The sequence below is a fragment of the Mesocricetus auratus genome, unplaced genomic scaffold (genome assembly GCF_017639785.1).
Source record: "Mesocricetus auratus isolate SY011 unplaced genomic scaffold, BCM_Maur_2.0 Super-Scaffold_100024, whole genome shotgun sequence".
NCBI lineage: Eukaryota > Metazoa > Chordata > Mammalia > Rodentia > Cricetidae > Mesocricetus > Mesocricetus auratus.
The window spans coordinates 18005247-18025203 of NW_024429205.1; the positions used below are offsets into that span (position 1 = coordinate 18005247).

The 19957-nt window shown below is 40.0% G+C and overlaps 1 protein-coding gene across 2 annotated transcripts in view; it reads right to left on the reverse strand.

Annotated features, from left to right (window-relative positions):
• The window catches only part of Atad2b (ATPase family AAA domain containing 2B), a 131609-nt gene that overhangs the window by 95445 nt on the left and 16207 nt on the right, over positions 1-19957 (reverse strand). For both annotated transcript variants that reach the window (XM_040730745.1, XM_040730744.1), the window contains exons 2-7: positions 17103-17254; positions 14555-14604; positions 14011-14164; positions 9084-9186; positions 7875-7983; positions 4738-4854 (exon numbers count right to left, since the gene is read on the reverse strand). In XM_040730745.1, coding sequence (XP_040586679.1) covers positions 4738-4854; positions 7875-7983; positions 9084-9186; positions 14011-14164; positions 14555-14604; positions 17103-17254 — 685 coding nt within the window. The remainder of the gene's footprint in view (positions 1-4737; positions 4855-7874; positions 7984-9083; positions 9187-14010; positions 14165-14554; positions 14605-17102; positions 17255-19957) is intronic.

The window sequence follows — 19957 nt, forward strand, 5'->3', positions numbered from 1 at the left end:
AGGCACTTCATAACTCACAGAGATGGAAAGAACTTAGCCATGGATTTTAAGCATAGAGATGAAGGCTCACAAACACATGTGTGCAGGTGTACTCTCCCATGAATACCAGATGATGACATTGAGCATTACGTGTCATTCTCTTCCACTCTCTGTCCTATATTTTGATACAGAATTTCTCCCTGAACTGGGAGCTCTCTGGTTCTGCTAGACTAGCTAGACAGCAGACCCTCAGCTGCCTACCACCAACCTATCCCTCTAAAATCACATAAACCAGCCGGGCGGTGGTGGCACATGCCTTTAGTCCCAGCACTCGGGAGGCAAAGGCAGGCGGATCTCTGTGAGTTCAAGGCCGGGCTGGACCGACAGCCTCCAAAACAATACAGAGAAAACCTGTCTCATAAAACCAATAAATAAATAAATAAATAAAATTAAAAAAAATAAAATCACATAAACCCAAATAAACTCTCCATTAAGTTGCTTTTGATCATAGTATTTTATCATAGCAACACAAAAGTAACTAATACAGAAGCTGGTTCGAGGAAAAATGGGGTTGCTGCTATGAAGAAACTGATCATGTTAGATTGGAAGGGTTATAGAAGGCTGTGGGACTCAGGGTTAGAAAATCCACTAAATGCTGTAACCAGAGCTTACTGGGACATTCTAGTTGGAGCCTGGAAGACAGTAATGTTGTCAGTATGCTGACAGCAATGCAAACTCTAGAGATCTGTATCAAGAGATTTCAGAGAGGATATCCCTAGCAACTAGACTATATACCATTCATGTGTCATTTTATAAAGAATCTGGCTGCCTTCTCCTAATGTCCTAAGAACTTATATGACATTAAATTTAAAAGTAATAAACCCCTTTCTGTGATGGAGGAAATTTTAAGACAGTATATAGGATTGACTCAATATCACAGTAATTACTGATAACTTGTATGCAGAGCTATAATTTTTTTTAAAAAATCAAAGTGTACAGTCTGTAAAAAAAAAAAAGAGCACCAGGAAGTTTAATATTACATCCAGGTCACATGCTGAAAGAGAGATTGCAATTGTTAAGGAAAGACCCGCTCTGCACTGGAACAATGGGAAAACTGCCTTGAGTCCATCTGTGGTAGTTTAAGTGAGATGTCCCCTGTAAGTCTCAGGTATCTGGATACTTGGTTCCTAGTTGGTGGATATTTAGGAAGTTATTAAGTTTTATGTTCTCTATGCCTTCTGATTGAGAATCAAGATGTGAGTGCTCAACTGCTGCTCCCGCCTCCCACTACCATGCAATCACTCTGTCATCAGAGACTGTAACCTTCTAGAACACCAAGCCCAATTAAACTCTTTTATAAGTTTTGTCCTGGTCTCAGTGCTTTATCACAGCAATAGTAAAACAACTAAAACAGCAGCCAAGCTTCAGACTTATGATAAGAAAAAGCCTAAGGGACTGTTTGTGCCTAGAAAGCAATTGTTTCAGTTTAGAAAAGCTGCTACTAATGTGGTTGAAGGGCATGAGATTCTAACATAACATGGAAGCCAAACATGGCAGTATCATCCACATGGTACTAGGCTTTTTGGCAATAAAAATGCAAGAATGAAAAACACCAATGACAGTTTATGCTGGAGAGGATATGGAGAAAGGGGAACACTCCTCCACTGCTGGTGAGAGTGCCAACTCGTATAGCCACTTTGGAAATCAGTATGGAGATTTCTCAGAAAAATGGGAATCAGTCTACCACAAGACCCAGCAATCCCACTCTTAGGCATATACCCAAAAGATGCACATTCATACAACAAGGACATCTGTTCAACTATGTTCATAGCAGCATTATTTGTAATAGCCAGAACCTGGAAGCAATCTAGATGCCCCTCAACTGAAGAGTGGATAGAGAAAATGTGGTACAAAAAACAATGGAATCTTGAAATTTGCAGGCAAATGGATGACACTAGAAGAAACCATCCTGAGTGAGGTAACCCAGTCACAAAAAGACAAACATGGTATGTACTCACTCGTATATGAACTTTAGACATGGAGCAGGGGAGTGCCAGCCTACCATCCCACCACCAGAGAGTCTGGGAAACATGGAGGACCCTAGGAGAGAGATGCATGGTACCCCAAAGAAGGGGAATGGGACAGGATCTCCTGAGCAGATTGGGAGCATGGGGAGAAGGGGAGAGGGAGCTGGGAGAAAGAGGCGGGGAGAGTAGGACATGGGGGAGCGGGAAGAATAGAGGAGAGCAGGATGAGTTACCATAATAGAGGGAGTCATTATAGGTTTGAGGAGAGATCTGGCACTAGTGAGATTTCCAGAGATTTACAAGAATGATACCAACTGGCAATCTAAGCAGTAGTAGAGAAGCTGCCTTAAATGCCCTTCCCAGATAATGAGACTGAATGACATATGCCATCCTAGAGCCTTCATTCAGTAACTGATGGAATAAGAGGCAGACACCCACAGCAAAACACTGAACTGAACTCCTGGAACCTGGTGACAGAGATGGAGGAGTGATGAGCAAAGGGGTCAAGACCAGGCTGGTGAAACCCATAGAAACTGCTGACCTGAACGAGGGGGGAGCTCATGGACCGCAGACTGATGGCTGAGAGGCAACTTGGGACTGATTCAGACCCCCTGAATGTGGGTGTCAGTGAAGATCCCTCGGCAATCTATGGGGCCTCAGGTAGTAGATCAGTATTTATCCCTGGCATACAAATGAAAATGAACTTGGGGAGCCCATTCCACATGGAGGGATGCTCTCTCAGCCTGGACACACGGGGGGGAAGGCCGAGGCCCTGCCCTGGATGATATGACAGACTTTGGAGATCCCCCATGGAGCGCCTCACCCTCCCTTGGGAACAGAGGGGGCATGGGGCAGGGGGTGGGAGGGGTTGGGGAGCAGGGGAGGAGGAGAGGAAGAGGGAGCTGGGATTGACATGTGAAGCAAGCTTATTTCTAATTTAAATTTTAAAAAAATCAAAAACTACAAGAGTGACTTTCTCACTCCATGGCTATCTTGAAGGTGGGTCTTGGCTGGGGGCTGTCCAGCACCTAAGGCAGATTTGGAGTGCTGATATTAAAGATGTACACCACCACACCTGGGTTTATAAAAACTAATAACCAAAAGCTAGAATTAATTCATAAAAAAATGAATAATGAAACAGTCACACCTATAGTGAGTACTACAATAATTATGCTGAGTGAAAAAAAAAGGCAAAAATGTAGTATTTTAGTATTTCAAAGCTGGGTATGATGGCTTGTGCCTATAATTCCACCACTTAGGAGACTGAGGAAGGATGATCACCACAAATCTGAGGCCACCCTAATCTATTCAGTAACTTCCAGACAAATCAAGGTTGAGAATGAGACTATTTCAAAAAATTAAAATGAAAACAAGCAGACACTTGTAATCACATTTATATAAATCAAAACCATGTAAAGCTAATTTAAGGTGACAGTAAATAGATAAATGCCCAAAGACTAATACAAGGGAGACACAGTGACTTAGAGTAGAATACACACAGGTTTGAAGAAACCTGAGGGCTGGGTGTGATGAGTATGCTTGCCATCATGATTATGGTGACATCTTCTCGGGCATGTCCATATTACAGAGTTTGCCAAATTGTAGAATACAAATACATGCTTTGGACATTATTTCAATTAGATTTAGGAAAAGAACAAACCACCAAAACAAAACATCAGAATAATGATTCCCAACCTTTTACTACCATAACACACACTCTCATTGGTGACAGCTGAAACAATGACTCCTAACAAGAACAGAAGGATGCCAGAACACTTAAACAGCCTCTAGAGAAAAGCAGCATAACTCTACCAATTACTATTTTAAAGTATAAAATTCTAAGTAAAGGGGCTGAAGAGGTGGTTCAGTAGTTAAAAGCACTAGCTGCTCTTCCCGTGGACCCAAGTTACCCAAGTAACTCCCAACCATCTGTAACTCCAATTCCAGGACATTCTCTACTGGCCCTTGTGGGGACCAGGCATATATGTATGCACAGACACACTTGCAGGCAAAACACCCATACACATAAGACTTTTTTTTTTGAGACAGGGTCTCCCTACATAGTCCCGGCTACCCTAGACCTCTCTATAAACATCAGGTCGGCCTCAAACTCACAGAGACACTTGTTGCCTCTTTCTCTTGAGTGCTGGGATTAAAGGACCACCATACCTGGTTGAAATAATTTTTTTAATTCTAAGTAAAAATGATTCTGGAAAACATTATACTAAGTAAATAAAATATCACAAATAGAGGTTGTCTCAATGACAAAGCACTAGCCCAGCATGCCAAACCCTTGTTTAATTCCTGGCAACAAAACAAAAACACAGAACAAAACATACAGGCAAATCTATACACACAGATACTAGGAAGTCGTAGTCAAATGAATGAGTGAAAGGAAGAACAAGTAATACTGCTGTACATGACCCATCGCTGTCATCATGCACCGTACCTGACAGCTGCATGTCTACACAGAAGTATGTAGAAAAAGATGCACAGGACTTAAAAGAGATTTCATTACTTTAAATTCAGCACTGTTGTTTTGTTTTGTTTTTTGAAGGTGAGGGGCCTTGCCAAAGATGATACCTGGGCTCAAGCGATCCTTTAATTTCAGCTTCCTGAACAGCAAAGACCACAGGACTACACCACTGACCCAGAAAATGTTCTTTTCTCACAATATTGGTAGAGCTATACTCAGTTACAGAAAACAAAGAAATTGTTTGGAGTCACCTACCTATTGGCGGTGCTTGGTATCGATCCACTGTTTTTCTTTGTCTCAAATTATACGGCCTATCATTTTCTTCTCCTTCTGCCTCTTCAACTTCTATGTCTCCATCCTCCTCTTGAGATTCTAGTTTCCATATATGAAAAGTATAAAAAACTTTAATCCACAAGTATAGTCCCATTCTACAACTGAGTATTTACTTTTATCCATTTTTTCTACACAAGTGACTTTTTTTTTGTTTTGTTTTGTTTTGTTTTTTGTTTTGTTTTTACGAGACAGGGTTTCTCTGTATTGTTTTGGAGGCTATTGGTCCAGCCCGGCCTCGAAATCACAGAGATCCGCCTGCCTCTGCCTCCCGAGTGCTGGGATTAAAGGCGTGCGCCACCACCGCCCGGCCACAAGTGACATTTTTAAAATGTTAGCAATTTATGATAATAGCATAAACTAGTATAGCCAAAAATAAATGCAGGTAAACATAAAAATCAAAGTTCTTTCTGCCAATAATCAATACAGTTCCGAGAAAGCACTGTGAGCCAGGTGTGGTGGCGCACATCTTTGATCCCTTTGATACCAGCACTCAGAGGCAAAGGCAAACAGATCTCTGCAAGTTTGATTCCAACCTGGTGAGTTCTAGGACAGCCAGAGCTACACAATGAGACCCAGCCTCAAAAATGGATAGATGGATGGATGGATGGATGGATGGATGGATGGATGGATGGATGGATGAATAGCAGGCCACTGGGATCATACTCAGTGTCTTAATTTTCTTGGGAGGTTTTTTGTTTTTTTTTTAAGATTTTTTAAGACAAAACAAACTCATACAATAAAAATAAATAAAATATTTTGTTTGTATCCTTGTTTGAGATAGCACCAAACTATGTAGGTCACACCAGCCTTGAACTCACAGCAACCCTCATGCCTCTGAATTATGATTTCTGGGATTGAAGATGCATGTCACCGTGCATAGCCAAAACAAACAAACAAATAAATATGGTCATAGTTGCACACTCCTATAATTCTATCACTATGAAGATGATGGAAAGTGGGTCAGAAGTTCAAGGTTATCCTCTGGTACATATGAGCTAAAAGACAACCTAGGTATATGAAACCCTGACTGAAAAGAAAAACTAGAAAAATTTTCAAACTAGCCTGGCAGCGGTGGCACATGCCTTTAATCCCAGCACTTGGGAGGCAGAGGCAGGTGATTTCTGTAAGTTCCAGGTCAGAGTCTCTCTGTAGCTTTGGAGCCTGTCCTGGAACTCACTCTGTAGACCAGGCTGGCCTCAAACTCACAGAGATCCTCCTGCCTAAGCCTGTCCAGTGCTAGGATTAAAGGTGTGCACCACCTATACCCAGCAAGAGATCATTCCATGATAATCACCTAGCCAAAAAAATTAAATTATAATGCAGTGGTTTGACTATAGGTATGACATAACATGTATGTACACATTAGATAAAAAGCATGAAAAATGTGTAGGCATGTGGTCTCCAAGTACAATAGAATTCATGACTAACCTTTTAACTACAGAAACTGCCAATATAATATAAAAGCATGGAAAAAATGTTAAAGGTACCAATGAATGATATGGAGTGAAATGAAAAAGTAAATGTGTATGTCTTTATATTTTACTCATAACAACTGAAAGTTTATTTCCAGTTTTGGCATTTTTCAGTGTTAGCTTACACAAGAAGTCAGCAAATATACTATTACTTATCTAAATAATGGTATAAAATACCTGTGCCTGAATAAGTTTTCTAATTCTACAAAAAAAAAACAATTTTTAAAAGAGTACACTTGTGTATTGTGAACAAAAATTACACAGATGACTTTGGAACCTCTACATATTCAGTTTTTGTATGTAAAGGCAAAAATCACATTACTGAGCAAGGCAGTAGTGGTAACGCCTTTAGTCCCAGCATTCAGGAGGCAGCAGCTGACGGATCTCTGAGTTCGAGGCCAGCCTGGTCTACAAAACTACAAAGAGAAACCCTGTCTCGGGAAAAAAAAAATCACATTACCAATATGTCTCATCTATATGAATTGTCTCCAAAGGATACAAATAGAGATTCTGACTAAAACAACAACAATATTTACTCAGTAAGTACCTTCATTAGAAATATGCGTTCTTAAGCCAGGTGGTGGTGGCACATGCCTTTGATCTAAGCACTTGTAGGCAGGGACAGGTGGATCTATGTGAGTTCAAGGCCAGTCTGGTCTACATATTTAGTGTAAAAACAGCCATAGCTGCACAGAGAAACCCTGTCTTAGAGGGGGAAAAATCTGACTAATATACTCAATACAGAATTTGAGAAATAAATGTAGTCTTCTTCACCTGAGATCTACAAACAGTAGGAGTCAGATTACCTTGGAAAGTCCTGCTAATATATATTTCCAACATGCCAAACCTCCCAAAATTCATTCTATGAGATCAGTGCTAGCCCTACAGGCGCACTGGTCACCAGTTTATAAACTGACAAACCACTGTGCTTTCTGCATGTTCTGCATGTAGTTGCAGCCCTACAAATCCACTGTGTTTTTAAGTTCAGACCTAGACAGGTGAAAGGCAAAAACACTACAGATCCTTCCACTTCTATTAGCACTTCCATTTTTCTCTATTTACACCTCAAGTCTACAACAAAATTTAAAATCCAAATAAGCAGAGACTTGGAGGTTACGGACAGTAGAATAATCTTTTAGTTAAAAGGTATATTCGACAGGCAGTGGTGGCACACGCCTTTAACCCCAGCACTTGGGAGGCAGAGCCAGGTGAATCTCTGTGAGTTCGAGGCCAGCCTGATCTACAGAGTGAGTTCCAGGACAGCCTCAAAAGCTACACAGAGAAACCCTGTCTCAGAAGGGGGGCGGGGTTTGCCTTCAGTAAAACAAGAGGGTTAATCCCCTGGAGACTAAGCCACAGCTAAAGCTTCTTCACACTAGAGAACTCAAGGGCTACCAATGGCCACTTCATTTTGCCAACTGAAGGAAATGAAAATTCAGATGCCAGATAAATTTAAATTACTTCAAATTGTACAATATAACCCTAAAAAAAAAAGCAAAACAACTCTACTCTAATTGCACATTTATTGTATCTCTTCTTCCCTCCCAACAGTTTTCTAGTTTCTCCATCACAAATTGCTTTACGGACCTTCTTCTTCACCCTCAGTAGAAACTTCATGATGATTCTGTATCCCATAACTATTTCTTCTCAGTGATTTTCTTCGCCTTTTTACTCTTGAATACATATCCATATTTTCCTTTTAAAGAAAGAAATTTGTCAAATATTAACATAGCATTTGTTCTGTTATAAATAACATTCAATAAATAAATTGCACTTGCTCAATATAATTTATTGAGCATCTACTTACAAGTCACAAATTCATGAAAAAAAAAGCTTCCTAAATTCAACAAGTATAAAGGAGAAAAAGAAGAAACAATAGGAATTAGGATATGAATTAGTTCATAGAGTCATTTAATATATACAAGGCCTTAGATTCAACCCCCAAGGGACTCTTTTTGGAAGAGAAAAAAATGAGGGGGAGAAAAAGGAAGTGAAGGGTTTGACGAGGAAGCAGCATCAGCCAGAAGAGAGCAAGAAGTAAAATCCCAAACAAACATGAGTGGAGAGGAGTAAAACAATTGTTCACTTAAAAAATCTGACATCCAAGAACAGAGAGATGGCTGCTCTTCCAGAAGACTCAGGTTCAATTCCCATCATCCACATGGCAGCTCACAACTGTCTGTTATCTCCAATCCCAAGGTATCTGACACCCTCACATGGACACATATGCAGGCAAAACACCAATGCACAAAATTTATTAAATCTTCTATTGGACTGGGAATGTAGGCTCGGTTCATAGAGTGCTTGCCTCACATGCACAATGCCCTGTGTACCATCTGCAGCACTCCATAAATCAGGCATGATAATAATAGTACAGGCCTGGAAGCAGGAGATCAGAAGTTCAAGATCATCTTTGGCTACATATCAGAAGAGGAGAGGAGAGAGAAGACAGTAGGCACTGGAGTTTGGAGGGAAATCAATCTACTGTTGCTCATCCTCTTTCTGGGTTCCTAATTTTTTGCAAGTATAAAGAAAACTACTCTGGAGGCTGGATAGATGGCTAAGCAGTTAAGAGTGATTACTCTTCCTCCAGAGAGCACAAGCTCGCTTCCCAGCACCCACATCAGGGGATTCAGAGCCAACTGTGACTCCAGCTCCACAGGATCCAATGCCCTCTTCTGGCTCTGTGGGTACCCACTCACACAAACATACACATATACATGAATAAAAACTAAAAAGAACTAGAAGAGAAGGAAAGAAAATACTTGCAGAGGTTGCCACAGTTAATATACTCACAAATTCTGTATCTGTCCACATTCGAAGCCTTTCTACTTCTCCTGATCGACGATTTCGTCGGATATTAATATTATCCATTTCTTGTAATACAGCTTCAGCAGTACTACAGTCATATAATAGAGAGTTTAGACAATAGTGGACACTTGTATCATATCAGACACATTAAAGGGCTCAACAAAACAGTACTCATTTATCTCTTAATATGTAACTATGTATAATATCTCAAACCGGAATTCATCAAAACACAATTCCCAATTTATAGAAACAAGATGGCCAGGTGTGGTGGAGTACACCTTTAATCCCAGCACACAGAAAGCAGTTAGGTGAATCTCTGTGAGTTCAAGACCAGCCTGATTCACATAGTTTGAGGTCAGCTAGGACTGACTAAACAGTGAGATACAGTATTAAAAGGTGAAATTGTTCTGTTAGAGGACAATTCCCATATCTGGTATTTCACAAAAACTTGTAACTCTAGCCCCAAGGGATCCAAAGCCCTCATCTGATCTCCACTGGTATTATATATATGCATACAAATACAACACACATAAAATACTTTTATTTTTAAAAAATAAATGAAAAAATATCTTCAACTTTTATTTATTAAACTTTTAAATTATAAACCTTTTGTCTATAAGGCTCAAATAAACACTTCAAAAGTTTTAGTATTCATTTTTAATCTATAAATAAATTGAAATAAATATTTTCTTTCTTTTTTTCGAAGAAATACGGACTTTAATAAAAACTATGTCCCTTTGGTATAAGGCATCCAAACCAAAAGTAGGCGATGACCAAGACTGAAAACCAGTCTTACATCCCCACCCCTTGTCCATAAGGCCTATAGGTGAACATCCAAGGTTTCTTTCTGTCCAGGCTGCATCGGTCCACAAGGTCCGCAAGCAGAAGGTAGGGTCTGAAATAAACTTTCATATCATGCCCCAAAACATTATTTAACCAAACTTCTGCTCGGGTCTCTTGAGGAAGAAGAAAAAGGAATCCTGTCCTAATTATTTTTAGGCCAAAGAGAGTAAAATACCAACAGTTGTATAAAAAAAAAAGTTTGGAAACTCAACAAGGTGATATATAAATGTAATAATAGACTATCGTAATTTGTGCTAAAAAGTAAGCAAAAGAAGCAAAACCAGGAAAATAAATCCACAGCCCTAAAATGTATGTGTGTTAACAACGACAAAGAGTGCAGTTCCAGACCTACAAATGGTATTGGGGATTGTCCACTGCTTCAGTCTCAATGCCTCCACACACACACACCCAGGTTAACCATACACATACTGGAGGTACAAGTCAGTCATACACACCCATCCCAAAAGTGCGAGACTGGATGGGGTTGCAGGAAGGTTATACTTTGGCTGTACACTATAACACACAAGCAAACGTGGAAGGGGCAGGCTTAAGAAATGTATAGACCCCTTGAAGGATAGGGATCAAGGCTAGGGGGCACTGAGCAAGGCAGGGGTCCAATTCTGCCCCCTCCCACCTCCGCCACCAGGAGGGGGCCCTGGGGCTATCTCTCTTGTCTCTTTTTGGTTTTGGAGTCAGAGCCTCTCTACATAGGCCTGGCTGTCCTGGAACTCACTCTGTTGTAGATCAACCTGGCCTTACAAATCCTAGTCTTTGCTTCCTGAGTGCTGTGATTAAAGGCATGTGCCACCAAGCCCACCTTGGGGCACTCTCTTATGGGCTACACAACCAAAAGGTAGAGGAGGTAGCTGCCACTCCTGCCCCCATTCTTCCCAAACACAGAGAAAGGTGCTGAGCATGATGGGGTTCCAGAAGCTGAGGTGTCAGCACCCCCTCTCTACAATGAAGGGCCTGAGAACTCTGCAGAGAGTACCTACACACCTAGGAGACAGTCAAAGGCAAAAAGTTGCATAGGAAGTAGGATATGTTATGAGGGATCTGGGGTACCCTGAAGACCAGGGGTAAACCAGCACCTTTTCCACTGTAAGAACCTACCCTCTGGGGGAAAGCGCATCAGGCTGGCACAGACAGGGCCCAGGCAAAGGACCACTCTGTACACAGTGAGAGTAACTGGCATTCCAGCAAACTTCAGGTTACTCCTCCCCAGCACAGAGCTGAGTGGGCAGCTACAGGGCTTTCTCCTCCTTGTCACTCCTTTGGCACCGCTTCACACAAACTGATGGCCTCCCTGGTGACCTGAGTCCAGGTATTGAAGTCAAGGGCTCGCATTGACTGCAGGACCTCCACACAATCCATGTACTGAACCAAGTAGGAAACCCCAGGTCCCATGACTTTGTCATTGGGATGCAGCCAGCCTCGTGTGAGCTTATTGTCTGGTCCACTCCTCGCCCCTCTGCTGGCCCCCTCCTACCAAAGTCCTGCGTCGCCGCATCCACTCAGCTTGTTCATGTCCAGGGTCCCATGGATTCTCCGCACCGGACCACTGGCCAATCTGGGTCTGGTAACTGTCAGTTTAAGTCACCGCCTCAACTATCTCTCCTGGCCTCAGCCTCCCCAGACAAACTGTATTACCAATAAATATTTTCTTAATAAAATTAATTTAATATTAAAATTTCAAAACTAGGTCAGGTGTAGTGAATACCATTAATCTCAGCACTCAGGAAGCAAAGACAGGTGGATGACTATAAATTCAAAACCAACCTCATCTACATAGTGAGCTTCGGGCCAACCAGTCTACATAGTGAGACCTGTTGCAAAAAAGGAAGGAAGGGATTGGAGAGATGGCTCAGCAGCTAAGCAGTTGCCCTTCCAGAGGATGTGGCTTCAATTCCCAGCACCCACGTGGCAGCTCACAACAGTCTTTAATTCCAGTTCCAAGGAATCTGACTCACTCCTACACACTAAAGCACATAGAATATTTTTTAAAAAGAAAGAAAAAAAACACAACCATAATATCATGGTAAACAACTACTAGACTCATGGTACTAAGAGGAAAACTGAAATCTTTTAATATGAAGTAGTTAAAAAAGAAAACAGAAAGAAGATATATATATAAAAACTTTGAAGCTAAAGTTAATTGGACAGACATTTTTAAATTAAAGTAAAACACTGATACCTAAAAAATCCAAAATAACTTGCCAATTTTTATTTAGGTTTTTTGCTTGTTTGATTCAGTTTTCTTAGGCAAGTTTCACAATACAGTCCAGAAAACTTACTATGTAGTCCAAACTAGCCTTGAACTTGAGATGATTTTCTTTGGTTTTCTGTTGTTGCTTATTTTTTGGTTTTGGTTTTGTTTTTGTTTTTCAAGACAAGGTTACTCTGTATAACAGTACTGGCTGCCTTGGTACTCACTCTAGACCAAGCTGGCCTCCAACTCACAGAGATCCACATCTACTGCCCCAGGAGCCCTGTGCCCTCCTTGGAGGTCTTCTTGACTAAACCTCCTGCACCACCACATCTGGCTGTGTGATACTTCTAACAAACACTTCTACAACATTTAAAGTGTGACTAAATCCTGTTCTATGGCACGTAGAACACTTTTTTTGCTGTTGTTTTTTTTTTTTTTGGTTTTCGACACAGGGTTTCTCTGTGGCTTTGGAGGCTGTCCTAGAACTAGCTCTTGTAGACCAGGCTGGTCTAGAATTCACAGAGATGCCTGCCTCTGCCTCCTGAGTGCTGGGACTGAAAGTGTGTGCCACCACCGCCTGGCAATAATAACAACTTATAAACAAATATGGCATTAACCTCTCTCTCTAGTCCATTGTAAGATACTGTAAAGCCAAGGAAGATGACACATGTATAGTCTGACTATGCTTTGAAGTTCTAGTACCGAAAACTTAATCTTCAATGCAACAAGGGATAGGATATCAAAAGCTGATAAGGCAGGCCCAAGAGATGGTTAAGCAGTTAAGAGCACTAACTGCTTTTCCAGGGGACACAGGTTTGATTCCCAGCACCCACATGGTGACATCCAATTATCCTTAGCTCCAGTCTTAGGGGATCCAGGACCCTATTCTGGCCTCCACTAGCACAGGGCATATACAGTGCATTTACGTTTAGGCAAAACACTCACACACATAAAATAATAAATGGTAATTAGTTCACAGATATCTGCCCTCTTGAGGCACAGGCAGGAGGATCTCTGACTTAGAGGCTAGCCAGTCTACAAAGCAAGTTCTAGGATGGACGGAGGGACAAACAGACAGACAGACAGACAGTTCTATAGTAGGTTACAATGAGAGATCCTGTCACAAAAAAACAAAAGACAAAAAAAAAAGTTAATTGTCCCTAGCAAACAGGGAGGGGCAAAATCAAAACAACTTTGTGGTTTCTTCTTACCCTAGTCAGAATGGTAAAGACAAACAAAACAACCAATAACAAATGCTGAAGGAGTGTGAAAAAACAAAAAACAAAAATAGAACAAAAAAAGGGGGGGCCCTAACTCATTATTGGTGGTGGGATTGTCAACTGGTACAGACACTCCAGATACCAGTGTGGAGAATTATCAAAAATGCTAAAAATAAATCTACCATATGACCCAACTATGCCACTCCTTGGCATTCATTTCCATAGATAATTGATCTGTCATGTTCACTGCTGCTCTATTCACAACAGAAAGGAAATATAAACAATCTACATATTCTTCAACTGAGGAATGAATGGATAATGAGACTGTGGTCCATATACACAATGGAATAATATTCAACTATAAATTAAATTTCTTGTCTCTATTTAGACATTTGGCATTCTAAGAGGACCTGGAGCCAACGGACAGCCAATCTAGCCATTTGGTTTGCTCCAGGGTCAGTTAGAGACCCTGTCTCAGAAATTAAGATGTAGAGCAATTGAGGAAAATACTCAGTCAACCTTGCATCTCCATTGGCCTCCCCATACACATTCAAACAAATATGCACATATACACAAACACAACATATGCACACATAAAAACAGCTTAAAAGTCAAAAAATTAAATGAAAAACACTCATACCTATTTACTAGTTGATCAAATAATAAACTCTGATTCACGCTTTCAAATCTGTTTTTCCTGGACCGACAACTTTTTCTGACTTCCATGTCACCATTTATACATGAAAGGTCGCCATCTCCTTTCTTTTCCCCTCGAAGGGGATGGCTTCTAAGGGCTGCAAGAGAGATATTTTCATTCCAAAGAGCACAGTACAGGAAAATAGAAAATAGGAAAAGAAAAAATTTAAAAGGCTGTAAAAACTGAATAACCTCTTAAATGGCTTTAATATTAATCAAAATTCTCAATTTTAATATTTTGTTTATGAATAAAAACCAATCATTTCTAGTTCTATACTGAATATACTATTAAATCATCTAAGGGGTTAGAATGTATAGCTCAGAAGTAGGGAACTTTTGGGCCATGCAGGAGACCACAGTTCAATCCCCGGTACCAAAAAAAAGGAAGTAATAAAAGCAAAAGTAAATGGCTACACTTTTATACACTTTCATGCTTAACTTAACTCTAAGAATTTCAATATTAACCAATTTCCCAGCAGGATACTCACACAAGCTACTATGTCCGTTTGGTAATGCAGTACCAGGCTGAGAAGTTAACCTAGAATACAAATGTATTTAATATGGAAGTATATCAATATTTGTTTAAATACGCAAGAAATTAAAAATGCAGTAATTATCCATCTTTAAAATGTTAACATATTATCTTTCACAAAGTAACATCTTTTACTTTGGTTAACATATTAATAAAATATACTATTTAAGAGACATTTCATTACTTCAAGAAAAACTTTAATAACAAATTATAAATTGAATTAACTATGTTGTCAACTGTACCAATTCAAATCTTATTAAAAGATTAGGGTTAAGCAGCATAAATTTAACCAAGACCATAAGGAGTCATGGCAACAGACAGCTATAGTTTTCAATGAGAAAATAAATTCTAAGCTATGACAAACATATTCAAACAAACTGTAAGAGAGGAAAAAAATACCTAGATATCAAAAACATTTAATAATTTTTTTCAAACTATGATACATCTTTAATCTATTAAAATAAACACACACACATACACAAAGACCTATCCTCCCTTCTTTATAGAAAACAAAAAGTCTGTCTTAATATACTCTCAATGGGGCTAAAGAGATGGTTCTGTGGTTAAAAGCACTAACTGCTCTTCCAGAGGACCTGGGTTCAATTCCCAGCACCCACATGGTAGTGTACAACTGTCTGTAACTCCAATTCTAGGCTGGGCAATGGTGGTGCACGCCTTTAGTCCCAGAACTCCAGAGGGATGAGGCAGGCGGATCTCTGTGAGTTCGAGACCAGCCTGATCTGCAACAGTTAAGCTAGTTCTAGGACAGCCAGAAACCCTGCCTCGAAAAATAAACAAAAACTCCAGTCTAGGGGATCTGACTTCACACCAATGCACATAAAATAAGTTAAAATAAATTATTTTTAAGAAATAAAAACTATTAAAAAACAATATACTCTCAAAAATAAGAATTTTTCTTTAGCACCTTTGTATATTATATGCATAATACTCAAGATATATGGATGTAAGCATAAAGCAACTGATGTAACATAATACATGTATTCTAGCATGTTGCTGATGCACAATGCTTTTCTGGAATGCTCCAAAATCATTCTCAAAATCAACTTAAAACCACAGAAGAATCACTTTTATTACCTCATAAGTACACTTTGGCACTGGCCCCAACATAACATTAACTCAGCTTATTTGCAAATTAGTTTATTCACAGGTCTTAATGCCAAATAAATTTTAGATGGATGTAGCTACAAATGATTAAAATTTTACATCATTAAATTATTCACAACAATAAGAGGCAATCCTAATATCATTCCAAAAAAAAAAAAAGGTAAAGCTTCTCTGAACAACATAACATCACTGGGAGAAAAAGGCACAGTAAGGTTCAGCTCTGCTCTAAAGGAGACAGCACTTACTTGGCTCTTGTTTTGTTGTTAATGAAAAAGCTGGTTTTAACAACAAAGAGAGCTGGGGATGTGTTCAATTCTCAGCATTGCATAACCCCTATTCCCACCCCAAACCCAAGTACCTCACCAGGCAGTAGAGGCAAAAGGAAAACAAAAATTTCAAGCGGTCCAAGAGCCTGACAGTAATACTCATTGGCATCATTTCTCTTTACAAAGAAAAGCTGGGCACAGTGAACTCTTGTAACCTCAGGAGTCACAAGAAGCTAGAAGATCCAGAGTTCAAGGATACATAAGGAGTTCTAGTCTAGCCTGGGCTATATGAGACTCTATCAAAACTAAATAAGCCAGGTGGTGGTAGTGCATGTCATTATTGGATCTCTGTGAGTTTAAGACCAGCCTGGTCTACAGAGAGGGTTCTGGGACAGCTAGGGCTGTTAGACAGAGAAACTGTGTCGATAGATAGATAGACAGACAGACAGTTAGATAGGCAGGCAGGCAGGCAGGCCGGCCAGTGACATGGCTCCATTGATAAAAATCCTTGTCATCAAACCTAACAACCTAAGTTTGATCCCCAAGATCTACATGAAGGGAGAAGAGAACAGATTGCTGGAAGTCATCCTTTAATCTACACATGCCCATTAGAGTGGGCTCATGTACATACCTATATGCATAAATTAAATGTTTAAAACAAGCAGGGCTAAAATGAAACTAAGAATTATAAATATGCATGTATATTCAAGATGCATCAAAATCCCTATTCTTTTAGTAATAATAATTTCTGATTATATTATACATGTTATACACGTCTCTATAAAACAAATACATTTTATAGCATACTTGGAAAAACAATATTACAGAAAGTTTAAAATAAGTCTAATATAAATTATAAATGAGTATTTAAAAGAAACTTTCTTTTTTTTTTTTTTTTTTTTGGTTTTTCGAGACAGGGTTTCTCTGTGGCTTTGGAGGCTGTCCTGGAACTCGCTCTTGTAGACCAGGCTGGTCTCGAACTCACAGAGATCCGCCTGCTTCTGCCTCCCGAGTGCTGAAACTTTCATTTTTAAAGAAAATTAACACCAATATTAATCATGAATCACAACAAATTTTCAAAAAAAGAAAAAACAGCGAATTCTCCCTTCTCACCTGGCCTGCGCAGTTGGTATGTCCCATTCCTCTCGCTGACCAGTGCTTCGTGGTTTTGATTTGTCTTTGCAAACAGAGTCCGGCTGTTTCAAAGTGCGTTTGGCTGGAGGAGATACGTGGCTATCACTTAAACTACCATCAACTTCAGCTTTCTGAAACAGCAATAAAAACGTATTTATTAGTCCTATCAATATTAATATGTGCTGAGTATTGGTGGCGCACGCCTTTAATCCCAGCACTCGGGAGGCAGAGGCAGGTGGATCTCTGAGAGTTGGAGGCCAGCCTGGTCTACAAAGCGAGTTCCAAGACAGCCTCCAAAACAATACAGAGAAACCCTGTCTCAAAAAACCAAAAAAAAAAGATTAATGTGCTTAATGATCTTTGTTTTAATTAATAGAGAATAGCCTAGTAATACTGTCTCAAAAAATGAAAAATAAAAAGGAAAATTTATGTGTATTTATCTCTGTGACATACCCCATGTTGGCTTAAATATTCCAGAATACAAATCCCAAAGAAAGGACACTTTTACTACCATGGAACCTTCCTTTTTAGGAAATCATAACATAGAGCCAATCCCTGTTTCTCCACAACATCCCTGTCAAGTTCCAAGTCCTATCCAGGAGCACACTGCACTGTCAGATGCCCTTTTCCTTCGTTCTGCAACAGAGCCTGTCTTGAATTCTCTTTAACAAGCTTGACTGTAAGAATACAGAATAGAGTTTACTTAACAGGGTGTGGTGGTGCAAGCCTTTGATCCCAACATGAGGCAGAGGCAGACTAATCTCTATGAGTACGAGGCCAGTCTGGTATACAGAACAAGTTACAGGACAGCCAGGACTACACAGAGAAACCTGACTCAAAAAACAACACCTGTAATCCTACCTCAGAGGCTGAAGCAAAAGAATTATCTCAAATATGAAAACAGCCAGAACTACACAATTGAGTTCCAGAGCTACACTATTGCAAGACCCTATCTCCAAAAACCTCAAGAAATAAAAGTGAAGGAGAATGAGGATAGAGGGAAAAGGGAAAGACAGACAGGTTAACAGCTTTCATTTGCTAAGCCAACCCTTCAATCTGGGTCTAGGTTATTTTCCTCATAATCTGATTGAGCCCCCCCCCATCACTTGACCATAATCACCAGGGCAAGCTGGTATCTGAGGTTTTCCCCACTGTTTTGCTACATAATACTCTTATAACTTACCAATATCCTGACTGTGAAGAAAATCTTCACCCAAAACTTCCCTGTGACAGTGACTTCCCCTACCCCCACCAGGGTTTCTCTGTGTAGCCTTGGCTATCCTGGAACCGGCTCTGTACACCAGTCTGGCCTCAGACTCAGAGATCTGCCTGGCTCTACCCCCAAGTGCTGGATTAAAGGTGTGTGCCAGCACAACCTGGTATAAGGGTGACTCTTGTCTACCTGCATTACTCTTTCTACATTTTTAGTTAGCATTCTGCTTTAAGAGAAAATGTCCTCTTTCCCCACTAACTTACTCATCTCTATCAAGTACAGACTCAAGGATTCTCTATACTACATAGCACTTTACTCTTACTTTGTTGCTCAAATTCTGTAAGATTGGCTCCTTAGAAAGTGATTCCTATATCTTTTAATTCACCCCATCATTCTGAATACTTTTTTACAGAAGAATTCTTAGGACTCATTTGTACATTCCCTTTCTGGCTCTATAAATAACCATTTCTGCAAGGAACTCTGGTTCCTTTTGGTAAAAGATGGTATTTAGAAACCAAGAACTAGGTACTAAGTGTACTTGCTGTTACTGGAGTTTAACTGCTAGTGAGCCCTCTCAGGAAAGAGAACCACAAACATTAAGCATAAACACATGCAAATCTATTTCTAAAACCATATATAAGTAATAAAAGACACAGGCTTATCCCAACACTGCTAATTCATATCCAATATCTTAATCCCTCCTTGTCTTTTCCTCTTCTACTATAAACCCTTCTCAGACGTAAACCTGGCTTCCATTATTACCAATACATTTATTTAACCAGGCATGGTGGCTCTACATGTAATCTCAAAACCTAGGAAACTGAGACATTTCTTCTTACCCTCTTCTCCCTCCAAACTGTCCCATATATTCCTCCCTGCTTTCCTTCACATTCATGGCCTCTTTTTTATTGTTATTGCATGCATAATATATATATATATATACATATGTATTCTTAAATAAAATCTGCTCGGCCCTTAGAATGTTACTTGTATATATGTTTTCAGGGCTGACCATTTGACATTGGACAATCAATTGGTATGCTCTTCCCCAGGGAAGATGGTCCCTCCTACTTCCAGCGTTCCTCCATTGTGTATACTTCTTTGTAAAGGACTGAGGCTTCTTGGGTTTTTCCCAGTCCAGTTTCATATGTCCAGTGGTGTCATCCTAATTCAGCTCATGTTTGGGCAGTCATTTGGTGAGATTTACGGGTATAGCTTCTGACATTACTAGAAGACACAATGTCACAGCAATCTGTCCTCTCTCTATTCCACAGTGTACCTGTGCCTTAGGTGCAGGGGTGTTTTCTAGATATACCCATTGGGGCTGGGAGCCACACTGTGCATGCTTTAAACTGGTTATGGTTTTCTGTAGTGGTCTCCATCTATTGCCTTGTGTGAACTATTTTTAAGGCCATAAGTACTAATACTGACTACACAAAAAGTAAAACAATTACAGACTAAACACAGAAACCAGGCATGGTAACACATGCCTGAAATCCCAGCAGCAAGAAAATTACCAACTCAAGGCTAGTCTGGCTACAAAGTGAGACCTTGTCGAGGGGTGGAGGGAGGGAGGCAGGGAGAGGGGGTGAGGGAGAGAGAGAGAGGGAGAGAAGAGGAG